General features: G+C 44.3%; 2 protein-coding genes across 3 annotated transcripts; one reads left to right on the forward strand and one right to left on the reverse strand.

Annotated features, from left to right (window-relative positions):
• Window positions 1-3,761: 3,761 nt before the first annotated feature.
• On the forward strand, window positions 3,762-11,144 carry si:ch211-132p1.2 (proteinase-activated receptor 4). Its single transcript, XM_038698590.1, has 2 exons — window positions 3,762-4,439; window positions 9,748-11,144. Exons 1-2 carry the CDS (start codon window positions 4,334-4,336, stop codon window positions 10,770-10,772), a joined length of 1,131 nt encoding a protein of 376 aa, XP_038554518.1. The 5' UTR covers window positions 3,762-4,333; the 3' UTR covers window positions 10,773-11,144.
• Window positions 11,145-15,712: 4,568 nt separating this feature from the next.
• On the reverse strand, window positions 15,713-22,043 carry sqstm1 (sequestosome 1). 2 transcript variants are annotated; one of them, XM_038698591.1, is made up of 8 exons: window positions 21,756-22,043; window positions 18,359-18,454; window positions 17,679-17,953; window positions 17,293-17,455; window positions 17,121-17,189; window positions 16,650-16,789; window positions 16,135-16,378; window positions 15,713-16,047 (listed from the first exon to the last, which is right to left on the reverse strand). In XM_038698591.1, the coding sequence occupies exons 1-8, from the start codon at window positions 21,922-21,924 to the stop codon at window positions 15,884-15,886; spliced, it is 1,320 nt and encodes a 439-aa protein (XP_038554519.1). In that variant the 5' UTR covers window positions 21,925-22,043; the 3' UTR covers window positions 15,713-15,883. The 2 variants fall into 2 exon arrangements, with proteins under 2 accessions (XP_038554519.1, XP_038554520.1); XM_038698592.1 differs by having other exon boundaries at window positions 16,135-16,336; window positions 21,756-22,040.
• Between the last annotated feature and the right edge of the window lie 404 nt (window positions 22,044-22,447).

Here is a 22,447-nt window from a genome sequence, read left to right on the forward strand (position 1 = left end):
CTGTGGACGATGCATTTGTACAGCGATATCATCCTACAGAGACTGAAGCACTAAAGCCTTGTAGGGCACTAAAGCCTCATCTCCTGGTTTGTTTTCTGTCTTGAGTTGCCATCACCCTTCATTCATACATTTTTCACTCATCCATGCACTCCACTCACCACTGATGCCACTGATAATCAAATTTAATTTTTTGTAAATAGTTATGTTGTTTATAGTTTCTGTAATAAAACATTCTTTTTTGGCACTTTAACCTGCTCGGTCTTATTGTCACATTCTATGAGCCGGGATGTGACACTCACTAAAGCCTTGTAGCTTCTAAAGACTTGTAGCTCACTAAAGACTTGTGGCTTACTAAAGCCTTGTAGCTTCTAAAGCCTTGTAGCTTCTAAAGCCTTGTAGGGCACTAAAGCCTTGTAGCTTCTAAAGCCTTGTAGGGCACTAAAGCCTTGTAGGGCACTAAAGCCTTGTAGCTTCTAAAGCCTTGTGGGGCACTAAAGCCTTGTAGCTTCTAAAGCCTTGTAGGGCACTAAAGACTTGTAGCTTCTAAAGCCTTGTGGGGCACTAAAGACTTGTAGCTCACTAAAGCCTTGTAGCTCACTAAAGACTTGTGGCTTACTAAAGCCTTGTAGCTTCTAAAGCCTTGTAGGGCACTAAAGACTTGTAGCTTCTAAAGCCTTGTAGGGCACTAAAGCCTTGTAGGGCACTAAAGCCTTGTAGCTTCTAAAGCCTTGTGGGGCACTAAAGCCTTGTAGCTTCTAAAGCCTTGTAGGGCACTAAAGACTTGTAGCTTCTAAAGCCTTGTGGGGCACTAAAGACTTGTAGCTCACTAAAGCCTTGTAGCTTCTAAAGACTTGTAGCTTCTAAAGCCTTGTAGGGCACTAAAGACTTGTAGCTTCTAAAGCCTTGTAGCTTCTAAAGCCTTGTAGCTTCTAAAGCCTTGTAGGGCACTAAAGACTTGTAGCTTCTAAAGCCTTGTGGGGCACTAAAGACTTGTAGCTCACTAAAGCCTTGTAGCTTCTAAAGACTTGTAGCTCACTAAAGACTTGTGGCTTACTAAAGCCTTGTAGCTTCTAAAGCCTTGTAGCTTCTAAAGCCTTGTAGGGCACTAAAGACTTGTAGCTTCTAAAGCCTTGTGGGGCACTAAAGCCTTGTAGCTTCTAAAGCCTTGTAGGGCACTAAAGACTTGTAGCTTCTAAAGCCTTGTGGGGCACTAAAGACTTGTAGGACGCTAAAGCCTTGTAGCTTCTAAAGCCTTGTAGGGCACTAAAGACTTGTAGCTTCTAAAGCCTTGTGGGGCACTAAAGACTTGTAGCTCACTAAAGCCTTGTAGCTTCTAAAGACTTGTAGCTTCTAAAGCCTTGTAGGGCACTAAAGACTTGTAGCTTCTAAAGCCTTGTAGCTTCTAAAGCCTTGTAGGGCACTAAAGACTTGTAGCTTCTAAAGCCTTGTGGGGCACTAAAGACTTGTAGCTCACTAAAGCCTTGTAGCTTCTAAAGCCTTGTAGGGCACTAAAGACTTGTAGGACGCTAAAGCCTTGTAGCTTCTAAAGCCTTGTAGGGCACTAAAGACTTGTAGCTTCTAAAGCCTTGTGGGGCACTAAAGCCTTGTAGCTTCTAAAGCCTTGTAGGGCACTAAAGACTTGTAGCTTCTAAAGCCTTGTGGGGCACTAAAGACTTGTAGGACGCTAAAGCCTTGTAGCTTCTAAAGCCTTGTAGGGCACTAAAGACTTGTAGCTTCTAAAGCCTTGTGGGGCACTAAAGACTTGTAGCTCACTAAAGCCTTGTAGCTTCTAAAGACTTGTAGCTTCTAAAGCCTTGTAGGGCACTAAAGCCTTGTAGCTTCTAAAGCCTTGTAGCTTCTAAAGCCTTGTAGCTTCTAAAGCCTTGTAGGGCACTAAAGACTTGTAGCTTCTAAAGCCTTGTGGGGCACTAAAGACTTGTAGCTCACTAAAGCCTTGTAGCTTCTAAAGCCTTGTAGGGCACTAAAGACTTGTAGGACGCTAAAGCCTTGTAGCTTCTAAAGCCTTGTAGGGCACTAAAGACTTGTAGCTTCTAAAGCCTTGTGGGGCACTAAAGCCTTGTAGCTTCTAAAGCCTTGTAGCTTCTAAAGCCTTGTAGGGCACTAAAGACTTGTAGCTTCTAAAGCCTTGTGGGGCACTAAAGCCTTGTAGCTTCTAAAGCCTTGTAGCTTCTAAAGCCTTGTAGGGCACTAAAGCCTTGTAGCTTCTAAAGCCTTGTAGCTTCTAAAGCCTTGTAGGGCACTAAAGCCTTGTAGCTTCTAAAGCCTTGTGGGGCACTAAAGCCTTGTAGCTTCTAAAGCCTTGTAGGGCACTAAAGCCTTGTAGCTTCTAAAGCCTTGTAGGGCACTAAAGCCTTGTAGCTTCTAAAGCCTTGTGGGGCACTAAAGACTTGTAGCTCACTAAAGACTTGTAGCTTCTAAAGCCTTGTAGGGCACTAAAGACTTGTAGCTTCTAAAGCCTTGTGGGGCACTAAAGACTTGTAGCTCACTAAAGACTTGTAGCTTCTAAAGCCTTGTGGGGCACTAAAGACTTGTAGCTCACTAAAGCCTTGTAGCTTCTAAAGCCTTGTAGGGCACTAAAGACTTGTATTATTTTCAGAGCATACAGTTTGGTCCACCTGTTAAGTTTAATATGAATGTGTATATTTTAGGTTAGTAGTTGTCTTGTATTACAGAGACTGGTCATGTAGCGCCACCTTTTGCTAGCTGTGCAGGTAATGTGGGGGAGTGTTCAGTAAATGTTGCGGTCTTTCACCACTCTCTGAGCAGCTTTTATGGCATGAATACATTTTCCATTTTGTTGCTTTGGGAAGTTAACGTAGAACAATGTTTGGAACATTTCTGAGTGCGGTAAATAAATAAATCTGATGTTTGAAGTCCTTAAAATGAGTTGGAACAACCACTTATTCTGTCCCCGAGGCTTTTAATGTGGAAACTCCGAAACACTGCTGAGCTGAAAGAATAAGGCTGAAGCTGTCTCACACGCCATAAGAACACATCAAATCAACACATTCATACTGAAGGCTACACCTGTTCATTTAGTAGGACAACGCAAGTTCCACATAAAATGTAAGTAACAGTAATAATAACTAGTTTTAATGATTGTCGAAGCCCGGTACAAACTGCATCTGGTTAGTTAGGAAAAATAATGTTTTACAGGAAGCAGCTCTATTCATGGAACACATGTAATGATTGAACATGTGATGTAACTGGGGTTCACAGGCCCAAACGCACTTACCTTGATTATAACGCCATCTGCTGTTAGACAGCTGCCATGTGTGCATTCCATACCACCTCTGTCTTTTTTAACTGTAGATTGGAAAAAGAATTTGCGTGTCCTTTAGGCCTACACCCCAGGTGCATTCTGGGAGCGCAGTGCTCTGGTGGGTTAGTATGGTACTATGAGCTCTTTAAGATAAGATGGTGCTTGACCATTAAGAGCTTTGTAGGTAAGAAGAAGGATTTTAAATTCTATTCTGGATTTTACAGGAAGCCAATGCAGAAAAGCTAAGACAGGAGAAATATGATTGCTGGTTGCGGTATCGGCTTATCTGCGTGATTTTTATAGGTTGTCAATTCCTTAAATGTAAACCATAAAAAAGTGAAAACATCATTTTTCTAAAAAGCCCAGCCAACTGATGTGCGTGGCTCATTAGATTCAATTCAATTCAATTCAATTTTATTTATATAGCGCCAAATCACAACAACAGTTATCTCACAGCGCTTTTCATAAAAGAGCAGGTCTAGACCGTACTCTGTGATGATATATGAGATGATCTCTCAGGAGTGTTCAGAGCCAAGCCTTTGGCTTTTCCTGCAGAGTTATAATATAAGCAGCGGAAGGGGCGTCATTCAGGGGGGTTTCCTGTCCTTCTGCCTGTAAACACTGTCACAGTTATTCCACTGTGCACTGATGTTATCAGCAACAGCTGGAAAGCCTCGTACTGCTTGTTTTGTAAGATATGACAGTAATGCTTAATATTTAGTTTTTCTTTGCTGCCAAGTCTGAGTCACACGGCTGCGGCTGAAGTTGAAACACACATTTACCGTCAGACGTCCTGATGGTATCAGCTGTGTGATTGTGTGTCCTCACAACGATAGACATACAAGACTCGCACACACCCATCTGGTTTCCATCAGCGGAAGACGACAGTCGACATCAGCAGCTCTGAGATCAGTTAATACTTACAGGCTGCTGAGCCTCACAGCACTGATCCCACTAAGACTACTACTGCAAGAGTATTGCTACAAGAGGAAGAAGAAGAAGAAGAAGAAGAAGAAGAAGAAGAAGAAGCAGAAGAAGAAGCAGAAGACGATGGGGTTATTATTTGGGACTCTGGTCTTGGTCTCTCTGCTGCCGTCCGTCTGCAGCTTCTCTCCAGATTCTCATCCTGCAGACGAATGCCGCAACATGTCCATCTGTAAGTCTTATTCCTCCTCCTCTGAACACAGCTGGGGACAAGTTTAATAGTCAGCAGCTCCTGTTTCAGATCAGGACATACTGTCTCAGAGAGAGTCTCAGTTTAAACAGTCAGGTTCTCTCAGACATTTGCTGGGAGTTTCTGCAATAAAGAGCTCACAAGCAAAGAGTCTCTCTTAGTGTCATAGCTGCAGCTGCAACATGGTTCATGTTTTAATATCTTTGAGAGGACCGAGCTGACTTTTAGTCCCTGAAAGAGAAGACGTCTTATTAGAGAGAGGACGTTATAACAAAGAGAGGATGTCTTATTAGAGAGAGGACGTTATAACAAAGAGAGGACGTCTTATTAGAGAGAAGACGTTATAACAAAGAGAGGATGTCTTATTAGAGAGAGGACGTTATAACAAAGAGAGGACGTCTTATTAGAGAGAAGACGTTATAACAAAGAGAGGATGTCTTATTAGAGAGAGGACGTTATAACAAAGAGAGGACGTCTTATTAGAGAGAAGACGTTACAACAAAGAGAGGATGTCTTATTAGAGAGAGGACGTTATAACAAAGAGAGGACGTCTTATTAGAGAGAAGACGTTATAACAAAGAGAGGACGTCTTATTAGAGAGAGGACGTTATAACAAAGAGAGGACGTCTTATTAGAGAGAGGACGTTATAACAAAGAGAGAACGTTATAACAAAGAGAGGACGTCTTATTCGAGAGAGGACGTTATAACAAAGAGAGGACGTCTTATTAGAGAGAAGACGTTATAACAAAGAGAGAACGTCTTATTAGAGAGAGGACGTCTTATTAGAGAGAGGACGTTATAACAAAGAGAGGACGTCTTATTAGAGAGAGGACGTTATAACAAAGAGAGAACGTTATAACAAAGAGAGGACGTCTTATTAGAGAGAGGACGTTATAACAAAGAGAGGACGTCTTATTAGAGAGAGGACGTTATAACAAAGAGAGAACGTTATAACAAAGAGAGGACGTCTTATTCGAGAGAGGACGTTATAACAAAGAGAGGACGTCTTATTAGAGAGAGGACGTTATAACAAAGAGAGAACGTTATAACAAAGAGAGGACGTTATAACAAAGAGAGAACGTTATAACAAAGAGAGGACGTCTTATTAGAGAGAGGATGTTATAACAAAGAGAGGACGTTATAACAAAGAGAGGACATTAGTACAGAGATAGGACGTCTTATTAGAGAGAAGACGTTATAACAAAGAGAGGACGTCTTATTAGAGAGAGGACGTTATAACAAAGAGAGGACGTTATAACAAAGAGAGGACGTTATTACAGAGATAGGATGTCTTATTAGAGAGAGGACGTTATAACAAAGAGAGGACGTCTTATTAGAGAGAGGACGTTATAACAAAGAGAGGACGTTATTACAGAGATAGGATGTCTTATTAGAGAGAGGACGTTATAACAAAGAGAGGACGTTATTACAGAGAGAGGACGTCTTATTAGAGAGAGGACGTTATAACAAAGAGAGGACGTCTTATTAGAGAGAGGACGTTATAACAAAGAGAGGACGTTATTACAGAGATAGGATGTCTTATTAGAGAGAGGATGTTATAACAAAGAGAGGACGTCTTATTAGAGAGAGGACGTTATAACAAAGAGAGGACGTTATAACAAAGAGAGGACGTTATTACAGAGATAGGATGTCTTATTAGAGAGAGGACGTTATAACAAAGAGAGGACGTCTTATTAGAGAGAGGACGTTATAACAAAGAGAGGACAGTACTATACTACAGTAATATATTACAGTACTATACTACAGTAATATATTACAGGATTACACTACAGTAATATTAAATTCAATTCGGGACAGACACGTCACTGTAGGGTTTTCACTAAGTAACTCCTGAAATGGAGGAGCAGAGAAGTGTGTTAGACTGCGACTCTGCCTCCTGGTCTCAACTCTGGGTTGTCATGGATTTGGTCCACTAATAAACTTGGCCAGATTTCTAGAAATGAGAGCTGCTCCTTCCCAAGTCGGATGGATGCAGTCTCTCCGGATCAGACCAGGTCTTACTTGGAGCCAGTGTAATGAAGCTAAAATAGGAGTAATGTGGTCATATTTCTTTGTTCTGGTTAAAAGCCTGGCAGCTGAGTTCTGGACAGTCTGGAGTTGATCAATAGATTTTTGGGTTAAACAGGTGAAAAGGCTGTTGCAATAATCCAGGCGTGATGAGATGAAGGCGTGTAAAATGGTCTCGGTGTCCTTAAAAGTTAACATAGATCAAATTTTTGCTATATTTCTAAGTTGATAAAAACATGATTGAACAAGCTTTGTGGTGTGCTGCTCGAAATTTAAATTACTATCAAACCAAACACCAAGGTTCTTTGCCACAGGCTTAATGTGATTTACTAGGGAACCAGCAGATGGCAGTATTTGATTTGCCATCTGCTGGGACCCGATGACCAGGATTTCTGTTTTGTCTGAGTTCAGCTGGAGGAAATTATTTGACATCCATTTTTTAACTTCACAAAGGCAGTTGTTAAGTGAACTCAGCATTCCAGGGTCTGTGGATCTGACAGGCAAGTATATTTGTGTGTCATCAGCATAAATATGAAAAGAAATGCCATGTTTATGGATAATATGTCCAAGGGGAGATACAAGGAAAACAAAACGGGTCCTAAGACCGACCCCTGAGGCACACCATATTTAACTGGACAGAACGAGGAGACATAGTTGTTTACAGACACGCAAAACTTCCTATTTGACAGGTAGGATGAAAACCATTCTAGGGCAGTACCAGAGATCCCCACCCAGTGCCTCAGCCTGTCTAACATGATGTTGTGATCAATGGTGTCAAAAGCAGCGCTAAGGTCCAGGAGTACAAGGACTGAGCACATACCTTCATCAGCAGACATTAAAAGGTCATTGGTGACTTTAAGCAGGGCAGTCTCAGTGCTGTGGTACTTCCTAAAACCAGACTGAAACTTTTCAAATAATTTGTTATTTTCCAGCACAGTGAGCAGCTGTTTGGATACAATTCTTTCTAGAATCTTTGCAATAAAAGGCAGTTTTGAAATTGGTCTAAAATTATGTGGGAGGGAGGGATCGAAACCAGGTTTCTTTAAAAGTGGGTTCACGCAAGCCGTTTTAAAATAATCAGTGACACAACCAGTAGATACGGAGCTACTACAGTACTACACTACAGTACTACACTACAGTACTATAATACAGTACTACACTTCTGTACTATACTACAGTACTATAATACAGTACTACACTACAGTACTATACTACAGTACTACACTTCTGTACTATACTACAGTACTACACTTCTGTACTATACTACAGTACTATAATACAGTACTACACTTCTGTACTATACTACAGTACTACACTACAGTACTATAATACAGTACTACACTTCTGTACTATACTACAGTACTACACTACAGTACTATAATACAGTACTACACTTCTGTACTATACTACAGTACTATAATACAGTACTATAATACAGTACTACACTACAGTACTATAATACAGTACTACACTACAGTACTATAATACAGTACTATAATACAGTACTACACTTCTGTACTATACTACAGTACTATAATACAGTACTATAATACAGTACTACACTTCTGTACTATACTACAGTACTACACTACAGTACTATAATACAGTACTACACTTCTGTACTATACTACAGTACTACACTACAGTACTATACTACAGTACTATAATACAGTACTACACTACAGTACTATACTACAGTACTACACTACAGTACTATAATACAGTACTACACTTCTGTACTATAATACAGTACTACACTACAGTACTATACTACAGTACTACACTTCTGTACTATACTACAGTACTACACTACAGTACTATAATACAGTACTACACTACAGTACTATAATACAGTACTATAATACAGTACTACACTACAGTACTACACTACAGTACTATAATACAGTTCTACACTTCTGTACTATACTACAGTACTACACTACAGTACTATAATACAGTTCTACACTTCTGTACTATACTACAGTACTACACTACAGTACTATACTACAGTACTACACTACAGTACTATAATACAGTACTACACTACAGTACTATAATACAGTACTACACTTCTGTACTATACTACAGTACTACACTACAGTACTATAATACAGTTCTACACTTCTGTACTATACTACAGTACTACACTACAGTACTATAATACAGTACTACACTACAGTACTATAATACAGTACTACACTTCTGTACTATACTACAGTACTACACTACAGTACTATAATACAGTACTACACTTCTGTACTATACTACAGTACTACACTACAGTACTATAATACAGTACTACACTACAGTACTATAATACAGTACTACAATTCTGTACTATACTACAGTACTACACTACAGTACTATAATACAGTTCTACACTTCTGTACTATACTACAGTACTACACTACAGTACTATAATACAGTACTACACTTCTGTACTATACTACAGTACTACACTACAGTACTATAATACAGTACTACACTTCTGTACTATACTACAGTACTACACTACAGTACTATAATACAGTACTATAATACAGTACTACACTTCTGTACTATACTACAGTACTACACTACAATACTACACTACAGTACTATAATACAGTACTATAATACAGTACTACACTACAGTACTATAATACAGTACTACACTTCTGTACTATACTACAGTACTACACTACAGTACTATAATACAGTTCTACACTTCTGTACTATACTACAGTACTACACTACAGTACTATAATACAGTACTACACTACAGTACTATAATACAGTTCTACACTTCTGTACTATACTACAGTACTACACTACAGTACTATAATACAGTACTACACTACAGTACTATAATACAGTACTATAATACAGTACTACACTTCTGTACTATAATACAGTACTACACTACAGTACTATAATACAGTACTATAATACAGTACTACACTTCTGTACTATACTACAGTACTACACTACAGTACTATAATACAGTACTACACTTCTGTACTATAATACAGTACTACACTACAGTACTATAATACAGTACTATAATACAGTACTACACTTCTGTACTATACTACAGTACTACACTACAGTACTATAATACAGTACTACACTTCTGTACTATAATACAGTACTACACTACAGTACTATAATACAGTACTATAATACAGTACTACACTTCTGTACTATACTACAGTACTACACTACAGTACTATAATACAGTACTACACTTCTGTACTACAACGTGTGTTCTGGTCTCTGCAGTTCTGCGGGCGTTCAGGCTGAAGCGGACCTGTAACTTCACGACTCTGGAGGAGAAGCAGCTGAAGGAGATCCAGGCTCCGATCACCAACCTGTACCTGCCGGTCCTGTACCTGCTGGCCTTCTGTGTGGGTCTGCCCTCCAACCTGCTGGCTCTCTGGGTCCTGCTGTTCAGGACCAAACGGCTGCCGTCCACCGTGCTGCTCATCAACCTCACCGCTGTGGACTTCCTGCTGCTGCTGGTCCTGCCGTTCCGCATCGGGTACCACTTCCGAGGAAACCACTGGGCGCTGGGCGAGCCCTTCTGCCGCGTCGTCATGGCCATGTTCTACGGCAACATGTACGGGTCCGTACTGTGTCTGGCGCTGGTGGCTCTGGACCGGTACATTGCTTTGGTTCACCCGTTTAGCAGCATGACGCTGCGCAGCTGGCGGGCGTCTCTGTACATGTCGGCGGCGGTGTGGGTGGTGGTGCCGGCCGCCATGCTGCCGCTGCTGGTGTCACGGCAGACCTACGAGCTGGATGAGCTGCAGATCACCACCTGCCACGACGCGCTGCCCGAGGAGGCGCAGGAGAACTACTTCCTGCCCTACTTTGTCATCTTGTTCACTCTCTGCTTCCTGCTGCCCTTCCTGGTCGTGCTGTTCTGCCACGGCGCCGTGCTGCGCGCCCTGATGAACGGAGGGAAGCAGTACAGACACGCCGTCTGGGTGACGGTGTTGGTGCTGCTGGTCTTCATCGTGTGTCTCCTGCCCAGCAACATACTCCTCCTCCTCACCTACGCACACAAAGATGGCGAGGACCTCTACATGCCCTACATGGTTAGCTTAGCGTTTAGCGCCTTCAACAGCTGCATCGACCCCTTCATCTTCTACTTCGTGTCGGTAGAGTTCAGAAAGAAGGCCAGGAGCGCTCTGTGCTGCCACGACGACCCCGAGGACCAGACTCTGGGGAACGTGTCGTGCTCTTCATCATTACCGGGCCTGAGGTCAAAGGTCACCCTGACGTCCAGGACGGTCATCGTCTGAGACGTCGCTGTCAGAACCACGCTACCTGTCCACACGACTAACTGATGGTCACATGACCGCTGTCATCATCACAGATGTCACTCAAACATGTTGAACGTTGTACTGAAACATGCTGATATGAAGGTAGAACTGATGATTTTGTTTGTTTCCAAAAAGATTCATCCTGCTGTTTGTTTAAAATACACAGATTCAAAGATTTAAGGGAAAAGTTACATGAAACGTAATTATTAAACGTAGAGTTCGCAGAAAGATAAAGTCCTGAACTCTTCATGAGGCTGCAGATCAGGGGGCTTTCACACCTGCCCCGTTTGGTCCGGACCAAACAGACGGAATTTGGTCCAACGAAAAGAGGTAGTCTCGGTCCGGATCAAACTGAAACATGGTTCGGTTCGTTTCTGGTGTGAAAGCATTTTTTGGACGGTTCGGACTTTCAGACTATTTACAGGAAGATTGGCGATTGACGTGTAAACCGGAAACATAAATGCACTGAAATAAGGACACAATTATAAATCTCCCGTCACAGCTCATCTTTTTAAACAGACGGCCGCTGTAGAAGCTCACTGCCACATACATCTTTAGTTTCTCCTGAGACGGAGGTGCAGAAGGATCGCTTGCTGTCTTCTCCTCCTGTCCTGTCGGCGCCGTTATAATGTTTGCACAGCGAAGACGTTTAATTGCGAATGTGAACGAGCCTTCAGTATAGCTGGTGCTGCAGGTAGTAATGCCATAAAAGTAATATAGTGGCAAATCTGCATATGTTCATTTTTTATTCATTCATTCTTGTCAAAGCTCCCCACTGAACTGTTTAATAAACCAATCAATGCCAAGTACAAGGAGACGCAGCCCACATCGATGATGACGACAGGTTTGTCAGGTGAAGTCCTTTAGTGCGGTCGCAGAGTTCAGTGTGAAACCAAACCAAAACTAACCGAATGAATCAAAATGTATCAAAACATGAACTTTGGTTCGGACCGTGGTGCCGACTTTCTCTGTAACACCAGGGGTCTGCACCACGAAGCAGGATCTGAGCTTATCCAGGTAACTTCGGGGTTAACCCTGCTGGGTTTTCACCTCTTGCCGGGGTAGATCGCCATGGTAACTTATGCTGGAGCAGGTTCTGATCCAGGTAAGAGATCAACTCTATGAAAACGCAGCCTGCTGACCAATCGGCTCTCTGGAAAATGACATCACCATCTGTAGGAGATCCCATCATCCTACAGAGACTGATTAAAATCCTCAGGTTCTTGTTGCCCGCAGGTTTTTACAGTAAAGGGTTAGGGGCGTAATCGATTTTCGCTGTTCTAGCTGGTTTCTGTCCAAAAACAGTGGCCATTTGTGTCCACAGAGACCGCCTGGCGGGCCGCCATCTTGATGAGGTCGACGGAGCACCATAAGTTTCATTTTTACCTCAAATTCTCTCATAGGAGAAGAGCTTGTTTGGAGGCAGCGGCCTTCATCGGCCTCTGCTGGCGAACCGTAGGAGCTACAACCTCATGCAGCCCCTCTCTTCGTCTTGAAGAGACAAAAAGAAAGAGCCCTGTAGGATGTTCTGTTCTCAAGCTGTGGCCTGTAAAGCACGGGAGTGCTTTTGGTCATTAATATTGCCTGTTTTTATCAATATTTCATTGTTTTGGAAGCTTTATGTTATTTGGAACGTGGTTGTATGGAGAGAAATAATGTTTTAAAGATAACTACCAATAAAAGTGAACATATAAACAGTAAATATGGCCAAAACATGGACATTTAAAAAAAAAAATTGTGTAATAAATGTTTCTTTTCATCAAATTTACAGTTACAGTTATATTCCAGGTGTATTAGAAGATATTCAGGTGCATAATAATCTACCTTATGATGGTTTTGATGGTTTATTGCATTAAATTAAAGCTTTTTTTTACCAGGCGAGGATGAAAATATATTTTTTTCTGTATTTCATCTCCATGTAGTCTGTAATGGTAAAATAAATGTGTTAATATACAATGGATTTATATTCCTTAGCTTCTGACCTTTCAAAGGAGACCAGAATTACGCATCTAGGCCAAATGGTTGAGGAGATATTACTGATTCATTTTGGGTTTGTTATTTTAGGTCTTTTTCCTAGAAATAGGTGTGGAAACACCGACTCACAGCCGAGCTGAAAGAATAAGGCTGATATTTTCATCCAGCTCATCAGATCAACACATTATTATAGACTACTGTTCATTTAGACATCGACATGCATGAGTCAGCTGCAGCTGTTGGACCCGGTCCTGTTTCTGCAGAGTTACACTTTGCTCTTTGTGAAATATGACGCTCTGCTGACGGGGGACTTGTTCATGTCTGTGATTGGTCCTCTGCTGCTGACTCCGCCTCTGTCATGTGAACGTGCGCCCGGCTGGATCGGGAAACCCTGGGTTGACTTACGGAGTTCATAACCAGCTTCATGGTCCCACTTATCACGACCGCGATTGTTCGGGTTAGTGAAGCCGGCTAACTGGAGGAGATCCGGGGTATGTTGAACTCGCTTTGTGGTGCAGGCCCCTGGTCCAGCATTTGGTCCCCGCATATATAGTGGAATCCTGGTTTCTGGAGCCCCCAGACTTAATAAAAACAAGCCCACACACAATAAAACCCCTTTCTGGCCTCTGAGACGGAGCACGTCAGCAGATGTGTCAGAAAACCCAAATATGGATTCTTGTAGAAGCAAATGTCAAATTAGTTGAGAACGTTTTCTGGAAGAAGAGTCCAACTGAGACGTCTGTGCGATGCACAACAAATCTGTGAACAGGTTGTTTATCATCAACTCCACCTAGTGACCGAGGATAACGGCCTCTCTGTATTGAGATCAGGGTTCCTACGGTCATGAAAAACCTGGAAAAGTCCTGGTATTTGAAAATGTCTTCTGTCATGGAAATTAGTTTCAATACTGAATCCCAGCCCTACTGAGACCTGAAAAGGTGACCCACGTGAATCAGACAGATCTGTAAAAAAATATATAGTCGTGCTGCTCGGTGCTCTGCGGGGGCGGAGCTTAGCAGAGAGGCGGCGGTGAAGGCAGCGAAGCAGGTGAAGTGGGAACGTAGGAAAGCGATGTTTCCGCCTGTTGTTACGAACTAGCTAAAAGAAAAGGCGTCAGTATGAGTTATTTATTTTCATAAAGTGCACATTCATAGCAGAAGGTATCTAATTGCACTTTTCATACAGAGCAGCTCTAAACTGAACTCTTGGTAATCTTACCGTCCGGTCGCTCTGAGGTGGTTCATTCATTCATCACCATTGATGAACCCCATAAAGGATTGATTAGGATTATAGCGTTTATAATCATTATCTGGAGGTGCATGCAAAACTCTGCAGAACACCGGATATTCCCATAACGTAACTTGCCCGCTTGAAACACATTTCTGAGGACCTCTCTCTGTTTCAGTGGCCCTCAGGTTCACGCGACTGGTTTTGTTTCTGGTTTGGAACCCAGACGTCTTGTTTATTACAGCCCTGTGTAACGTCAACTACTGACGTAACGACGCTCGCCGCAGCCTGGTTTATTTGCTCCAAACCAGCCGATGGATTTTGCGACATTTCAAAAGGACGTTTAAAGTTCGCATGACAATTGGATGGAAACATGGCTGGTGATCACATAAGGAAGGTTTGGCTCGCTGCCCGTTTAGCTTTCTGTTGAAACATGTTCAACTTTTAGAAAGTCGATGTGCTCCTTTAATGTCACTTTTAGACCAATCACAGCGTCGGTGGGGTTGAATAATAAAAATAAAAAGTTTGTTGTGCTACAGAAACCTTTTAGTGTTGAACTCATTGTTCTGCATTGATGGTTCTGATTATTGACGAGTTAGAACTTTTGCACATTACAGACCATTTTCTTGCACAAGAATTTAATGAATGAAAATAAACTACTGTATTTAACTGGAATTTATATCATACCAGTGTTATGAATATATATATGAAATAATGACATTATACTAACAGCATCCTATTAATTGAACTTTATTGTCAGAATATTATACTGACACTCAGTTCTGCTAGCTCCTCCTCCAGGTTGTGGAGCGATGTAGATTTAGCCGGAGCCAGGACGCACTGAAACGCATTAATGATACTCGTCTAAAACTACGTAGATATGCAGTTTTTATTCAAACAACTCCATTTTTCTTGGGAGAGGAGCCACAGCACCGCACCATGTGCTCTTGTGTTGTTCCTTTTCCTGACACCTACCGATTAGTCATTAGCACGTAAAATAGCGAAGGCTCTGGTGAGAACTCGCCACATACATGACGCTCCCACGTGCGTTATGTAGATTTAATAACACTGGCGAGGATGCCAGCTGCTAAAAGGTTAATCTCAGACGCGGTACAGACTGAACAAGCCTACTAACGATGAGGGACACTTTGGCTGCTAACGGTGGCTAATTGGCATTATTCTTACAAATCATGTGCAGACGCAGGCCTGCTCTTTTTCTTTGTTTGGTCATGAAAATTTGTCTTAAATGTCATAGAAATTCATTGGTCAAAATGTGAACGAACCCTGTAAGGTCATGCGACCATAACGCCACCTGGTGATCCGTGGATAAGAGTGGTAATCATGATGAACGTGACCCGTTTTGTCTTCTGCTGACAGTGATGGGCCAGTGGCCATAATAGCTGAAAAGAGTCATCTTCTGTGAAGAGAGAGAGAAGCTTACAGGTCTTAGTATCTGAAACCACAAACTCCTTTTCACTGTCGCCACACTGAGCAATAATCTAACCATCTCTTCTTTGTGGATTTCATGTCATGGAATCAAGATTAACGCCTCGTCAAGTCACTCTACTCCTAACGAGCATTTAGCTCTGAAGAGTGTTTTCACGGTTTCCTCTGCGAGTATTTCTTTAAAGCAGAGACAGAGATCCAGGTCCGAGGACTTACAGCTGATCGTTTACTCGCTTGAGGCTTTGAGGCGAATGACCAGCCGGACAGATCAGTAGTTTCAGGTTCAGTCTGATGAGTTTATTGATCAGAGCAACAGAGATCAGAAGGTGGAGACAGAAATCAAAGAGTTAAAAGTATTGATTGATGCTAACAGATTATAGAAACAACAGGAACCAATCATGGTTTAGATAGACGATGTCAGTGGTGACATCATGGTGGTGACATCAGGGCTGGTGTGGGCGGGGCTGTTTGGCGTACTGGATGGCGTCGAGTGCGGCGCCGATGTCGAAGTTTTTGGCCTGGAGGAGGCGAGTCAACCAGCCGCCTTCATCGGTGAAACCCATCGACAGCATGAGAGACAGAGACTCCACCAGGCGGGGGTCCGCCTCTGGGGGGGGGGCAGGATCAGAGGTCAGAGGTCAGCAGTGACATCATACACAAGGACCAAACAGCACAGGGGAGGACGGGGTCTTACCTTCAGGCAGGTGAGGGTACAGAGCCGCCTCCTTCAGACCTGTTGGCCCATGCTGTCCTGACGGGGGACCCCGGTCCTGGTCCTGGTTCTGGTCCTGGTCCTGGTTCCCGGGCTGGAGGGACTGCAGCTCTCCGGTGGAGGGGTCGACCTCTCGGGGGTTCAGGTGAGTCCACTCCTCATCGGTCTCTGAGTCTCTGCACACCTGAAGAGCACAGCCTGGCTCAGGTTTACTGGTTCTACTGGTCTGAGAAGGACCAGGATCAGACTTAGACCAGACTCATGTGGATCAGTGCACAGGAACACTTCTGAACTAACACCTGTGTTTCCACGGTAACGGATCGCTTTCTGACTGGCTGCTGATGTCACAGCTTCTGATGCGTCTGACTGATTTATTGATTAGAAAGTTTCTGTCAACAAAAACCTGAAACTGACTCTAATACTGATTATTGATCTTTAAACCAAACGGATTTCAAACTGATCGTCTCTTGAAGCTGAAACACGTCACACAGACTGACCTTTGACCCCTCGCTGGCTCCGCCCTCAACGCCCTCAACGCCATCCATCTCCACGTTTCCCTCCTCCCCTCCGCTCTGGGAGGGAGGGGTCACTTTGGTCCTCTGTCCGTCATGCTCCACATCGATGTCCACATCGATACCTGCACACACACACACGTGACATCACTTCCTGTTAGTGCCGTCTTACAGCAAACCTCCTTTAACCGCACTATTACTTTGAAAGGACAACATCGCTTCCTGCAAGCAAGCGCCAGGGAGGCTCGGGCGGTATTCCAGGTATCCATAGGTGTTTCTGTTAAAGTCATGTTTTGTCGTTTACGCCCTCAGAGTCGGCGGGCGCCACCGCTGAAACTGCAGTCTGGTTGGTTTGAAGAGTTAGAAACCGCCTGAACCTCGCTCCTGGTTTCACTCTCCAGAGCAGCCAATCAGAAACCTGTACTGATCTCAGGCATAAACACTGACATCACTCACCAAGTGGGCTCAACAAGGCCGCCACGCCCTCTCCGATGTTCTTCAGGAAGTCCACGTTGGCCTGAGAGGCTACAGACAGAGGTCAGAGGTCACCGATGATGTCATTAACGAGGATTAGATCATGTCACTTAATCAAGTAAAAACTTATTTTAGCAGAGTTCCTGACACTCACCAGAGGGGGCGCTGCAGTCAGCAGCAGGTCTGGAGGATCCAGGCTGATCCTGAGCTTGGTCCTGAGCCTGGTCCTGATCCTGGTTCTGAGCATGGTTCACGTTCAGGTTCTGGTTCCACATGCAGTGTCTCATCTTTTTCATCCATTTCCCCCGAGGAAACCACTGCAGACAGACAAAGGACAGTTCACAAAAACACCAATCACTCACAAGGCAGGGTTAAAAACACACACTCCTGACAGTCACAGAGCGGGGCTGGCATCACATCTACCTCCTGTCACCGGTGAGGTCACACTGTATTCTGAGAACAGTGTGACATCACTGGAGGGCATGGTCTCATAATTACTGTTAGACCCCGCCCCCGTTTCCTTCCCATGATGCTCCTCACCTGCAGAGGGTGCCAGATGGGCAGCAGAGCGTGCTCAGTGTGCGTCCCTCGAGCCTGGCAGGCGGAGCACAGGTCGTAGTTCGGACAAACGGAACACTTGAAGCGAGTTCCTACCACGGGGCCTTCGCAGCCGTCACAGGTGACGCTAGGGTGCAGGGCCGGAGGCGGGGCCAGGTGAGGGGGCGGGGCATGAGGAGCTCCAGTTGGAGGAGGGTGGCCGAAGGCAAAGGGAGGGAAGGCGTGAAGAGGGAAGTCTCGGCGGTGCTCCTTCTTCTCTGAAAGAGTTCAATAAAACTTTATTAGAACGGAAGTTCACCTGTTCTGACTCTGACCCTAGTGGGGTTCAGGTGGGGTTAAGAGGGTTAAGACGGGACACAGGTGGGGTTAAGACGGGGTTAAGACGGGACACAGGTGGGGTAAAGACGGGGTTAAGACGGGACACAGGTGGGGTAAAGACGGGACACAGGTGGGGTAAAGACGGGACACAGGTGGGTACAGGTGGGGTTAAGACAGGGTTCAGGTGGGGTTAAGACAGGACACAGGTGGGTACAGGTGGGGTTAAGACAGGACACAGGTGGGTACAGGTGGGGTTAAGACGGGACACAGGTGGGACACAGGTGGGGTTAAGACGGGACACAGGTGGGGTACAGGTGGGGTTAAGACGGGCTTCGGGTGAGTACCTTTGATGTAGAGGCGGAAGGTGGTGTCCTTCATGCAGGCCAGACCCATCATCAGTTCATCATCAGAGGAAAACGCCACCAGGTCTCCATCTTCATCTGAAACGTACAGAAACATCATTTATTTATCCAACAGGGACAAGGCACAATACATGTGCTGCACCAGATGTAGATAAAAGCTAACTTCTATCTGCAGCTGCCAATAGCGCGCAAGATATTACAGTAAAAAAAATAAAAATAATACTCCCAAATCCAAAGCTTACATTTCATAAATAAAAAGGCCAACCAATTAAAAATAAGCCGAATCTAACAAACCTCCCAGAACCATAATACATTCCCATATAAAACATCATCAATCAATATAAATACAATATATACACACACACACTAACCCAACTTTGGGCATAAACAGGAAGTTTTCAAAAGTCAACAGGTGGAGTCTCCGGGTGTCCATCGTTACAGGTGAGCTCGCACCTGCTTTTCAAGTACGGATGTTTGTAATCACGCCGCTACAAAACTGTTCGATCCGGAGTCGGCTTTGAAAAGCTCCTGGACTCGTATGAGCGATGGATCATCTGCTCCCGTAGACGATGACAGGTAAAAGGAAACGGTCGGTCACCACACCTGAGCTCACAGGACCCGCCCACAGCACCTGTCTGTCACCACACCTGACCCAGAGGGCCCGCCCACAGCACCTGAGCCCACAGGACCCGCCCACAACACCTGAGCCCACAGGACCCGCCCACAGCACCTGTCTGTCACCACACCTGAGCCCACAGGACCTGAGCCCACAGGACCCGCCCACAACACCTGAGCCCACAGGACCCGCCCATATGACCCGCCCAAAACACCTGGGCTCACAGGACCCGCCCACAGCACCTGTCTGTCACCACACCTGACCCAGAGGGCCCGCCCACAGCACCTGAGCCCACAGGACCCGCCCACATGACCCGCCCAAAACACCTGGGCTCACAGGACCCGCCCACAGCACCTGTCTGTCACCACACCTGAGCCCACAGGACCTGAGCCCACAGGACCCGCCCACAGGACCTGAGCCCAGAGGACCCGCCCACAGGTCTGTCTGTCACCACACCTGAGCCCAGAGGGCCTGCCCACAGCACCCGCCCACAACACCTGTCTGTCACCACACCTGAGCCCACAGGACCCGCCCACAACACCTGTCTGTCACCACACCTGAGCCCTCAGGACCCGCCCACAACACCTGTCTGTCACCACACCTGAGCCCACAGGACCCGCCCACAACACCTGTCTGTCACCACACCTGAGCCCACAGGACCCGCCCACAACACCTGTCTGTCACCACACCTGAGCCCACAGGACCCGCCCACAGCACCTGAGCCCACAGGACCCGCCCTCAACACCAGAGCCCACAGGACCCGCCCACAACACCTGTCTTTCACCACACCTGAGCCCAGAGGACCCGCCCACAGCACCTGAGCTCACACAGAACTCGTGGCCTCCAAGAGAATCATTTTGACAGTTTTCTCTCCAAACACTTGACCTGTGCTCGCTGTGCTACCTGTGCTACCTGTGCTACGAAACATGTTCTACAAACAGATTACAGTTATATTAAATAACGAGACGGACAGGAAGCAGGTGACACCTGATCCAGCTGCAGCAGGAAGTCAGAAACTCTCCAGGTGCGTGACCAGCTGATGACATGTGATCACGTGTTTCATTAAATCAACGTGTTCCGATGTTTGACCACGTCAGCGTTTCACATTAAAAGCCTCACGCGCTGCATCAGAGGTCGTTCAGCTCTGAACTTCATCAGATTCATTTAACAAACTCTAAATGTTCCAGACATCGTTCTAACGTAAGGCGAGACACGGCCGGAAAAAACGTCGCTTCATAATACTCTGGTCAATTCTGACAATTTGTTTCATTTCAGAATAATATATAAATATAATAATCCACATTCTCTGAGCATCTGTAGGTTTCTCGAAGTTAGCTTTCTAACGCTACGCTTCCTCCTGCTGTCGCCGTCTGCACCGGATCATCCCCGGTACCGTTAGAAAGCCCTTTGCTGCACAACGCTGTCACATCCAAATATGGTCATTTCCTTTGTACCAGCCAACCAATCGTGAAAGTGCAGAGGCGGATTTAAGCTTTTAAACTGATTGGCTAGCGTCGATTACTGACAACGTGACTGGCTTAGATGCGTCACGTGGCGTGCTTTGACACGTGCTGTTCCTCAGTAATCAGTTTGAGATTGAAAATTTAGTTTTATGTCTGTTGACTGTATTTTCTGATTTATGAAATAATAAAAAAGTCAAACTCCTCTCAGTAAAAACATTTGAGTCTAATGTGTCAACAAAATCAAACAATAATTTTGAACCTGACTTTAACCAGAGTTCAGATTTCAGTTTGTGAAATAGATGCAAATCCGCGCATATTTCATTAGATAATGCGCTCATTTGCATATTGAAACAAAAAAAACTTATTGTCTTAATGTGAGAAATCACATTCACCTGCAGCGTCACGTCTTAACATCATAAAACAACAAAACCAAAAACCCCTTCAACCAAAAAAGGAGCTCAGATAGTCGCGATCTACAGATGGTGATGTCATTATTTAATCAGTGGGCGTGGCTTTCATAGTGTTGCTGTCTGACTTGAACAGAACCTGATCTGGAGCAGGTTCAGTTACCGATGCAACTTTGTGATTGACGAATTGCTCCGAACTGTCAATCAGGACAGAGGAGACTCGTATCCGCTGCGCTGTCTCAGTCCGTTTACACTTTATGAACGTTAACTGGAACATTTTGGTCCTAAAAAACATCTTTATCAGCGTTCGGTTGTGCTAAAAGACTCTCTAAGGAGTCGAATGTTCATTTTTCTGGAAAGTACGTTTTGTTTTAAGCCCGTTTCTCGCTAGCCAAAATTAGCATCCCAGCTAATATCACATTAACGTAAATGACGGATGCACCTTGCTAACCAAGCATATTTGGACAAGAGGGTGGAGCTCGCTAGCTCCACCCTCTTGTCCAAATATGGTCACGTCTGGATGCAAAAAAACAAAGATGGCGACGGCCAAAAAGCCATCAAGTAACGGGTGACGTCACGGTGGCTACGACATAAACCTGAAGTTACCTCGCTAAATCCACACGCCGCTCCCGAATACAGGCCCCTGGTCTCTCTATGCAGAACTCCAGCAGAAAAACACACACTTTTAACTGAGGAGATCTTCAGGTTGATTTCATGTTTATAATACATTTGTAATAATTTTAACATTTTACCATAATAAACTAACATACTGAAACATTGATTTATGTAAAATAATTTAAATTTACATTAAAAAAAAAATTAAACAAGTTGAAAACGTTTTTTAAGGTTATTTAACACTTTAGGGCTGCCAAGTTATTTATATATATATTTACCTCTGTAGTACATGTTGAAGCCGTTGCTCTTCAGGATATTAAAGATTCCTTCGGTTTTCCTGCTCAGATACTCGAAGCTGCAGGAGACGTCCTGGTCCACCGCGAACCTCCGGACCTCTTTCACCGTCTCGTCTTTCCCCAACAGGTAGGCCTTCACCGTCAGAGACATCCTGCTGCAGATCCCGGGTACACTTCAGACAGAGGACGGAACCAGACTCCGGAGAGAAAACACGCACTTCTGGAGACTTTCTCAAACAAAGTGAGAAACTTTGTGACGCAGCTTTAAATCCTCTCCTTTATGTTTACTTCCGTGATCAACGTCACTGTCGTCCCGAGAAGTAAACATCGACGCGGCTTCCCATTGGTCAGCTGGCGGAGTCCCGCCCCGACGACCAATGACAGGCAGCGGAGTGACTGCGCACTTTCCAATGAGGGGATTTCCTCGCTGAGTCAGCTGACCAATCAGGTTTATCCGGAATAAAGTTCATATTGAAGCAAAATGACGCTGCGTCATCGTTACAAAACACATGATGGAAAGTTTTTACCAAAGTGTAAACAAACAATGACCTTCACACACTTTTATTAACTAAATATAATGAAACTAACCCAAAGTTAACCAAACTGATATATATTATTTTGAACATTTTTTAAAAAACATGTTAATTTGCTGTTCTTCTTTGTGATATTTTATA

The sequence above is a fragment of the Micropterus salmoides genome, unplaced genomic scaffold, assembly GCF_014851395.1.
Source record: "Micropterus salmoides isolate LMB-PRFRI ecotype aquatic unplaced genomic scaffold, ASM1485139v1 Ms_hic_scaffold_5, whole genome shotgun sequence".
NCBI classification, from domain to species: domain Eukaryota; kingdom Metazoa; phylum Chordata; class Actinopteri; order Centrarchiformes; family Centrarchidae; genus Micropterus; species Micropterus salmoides.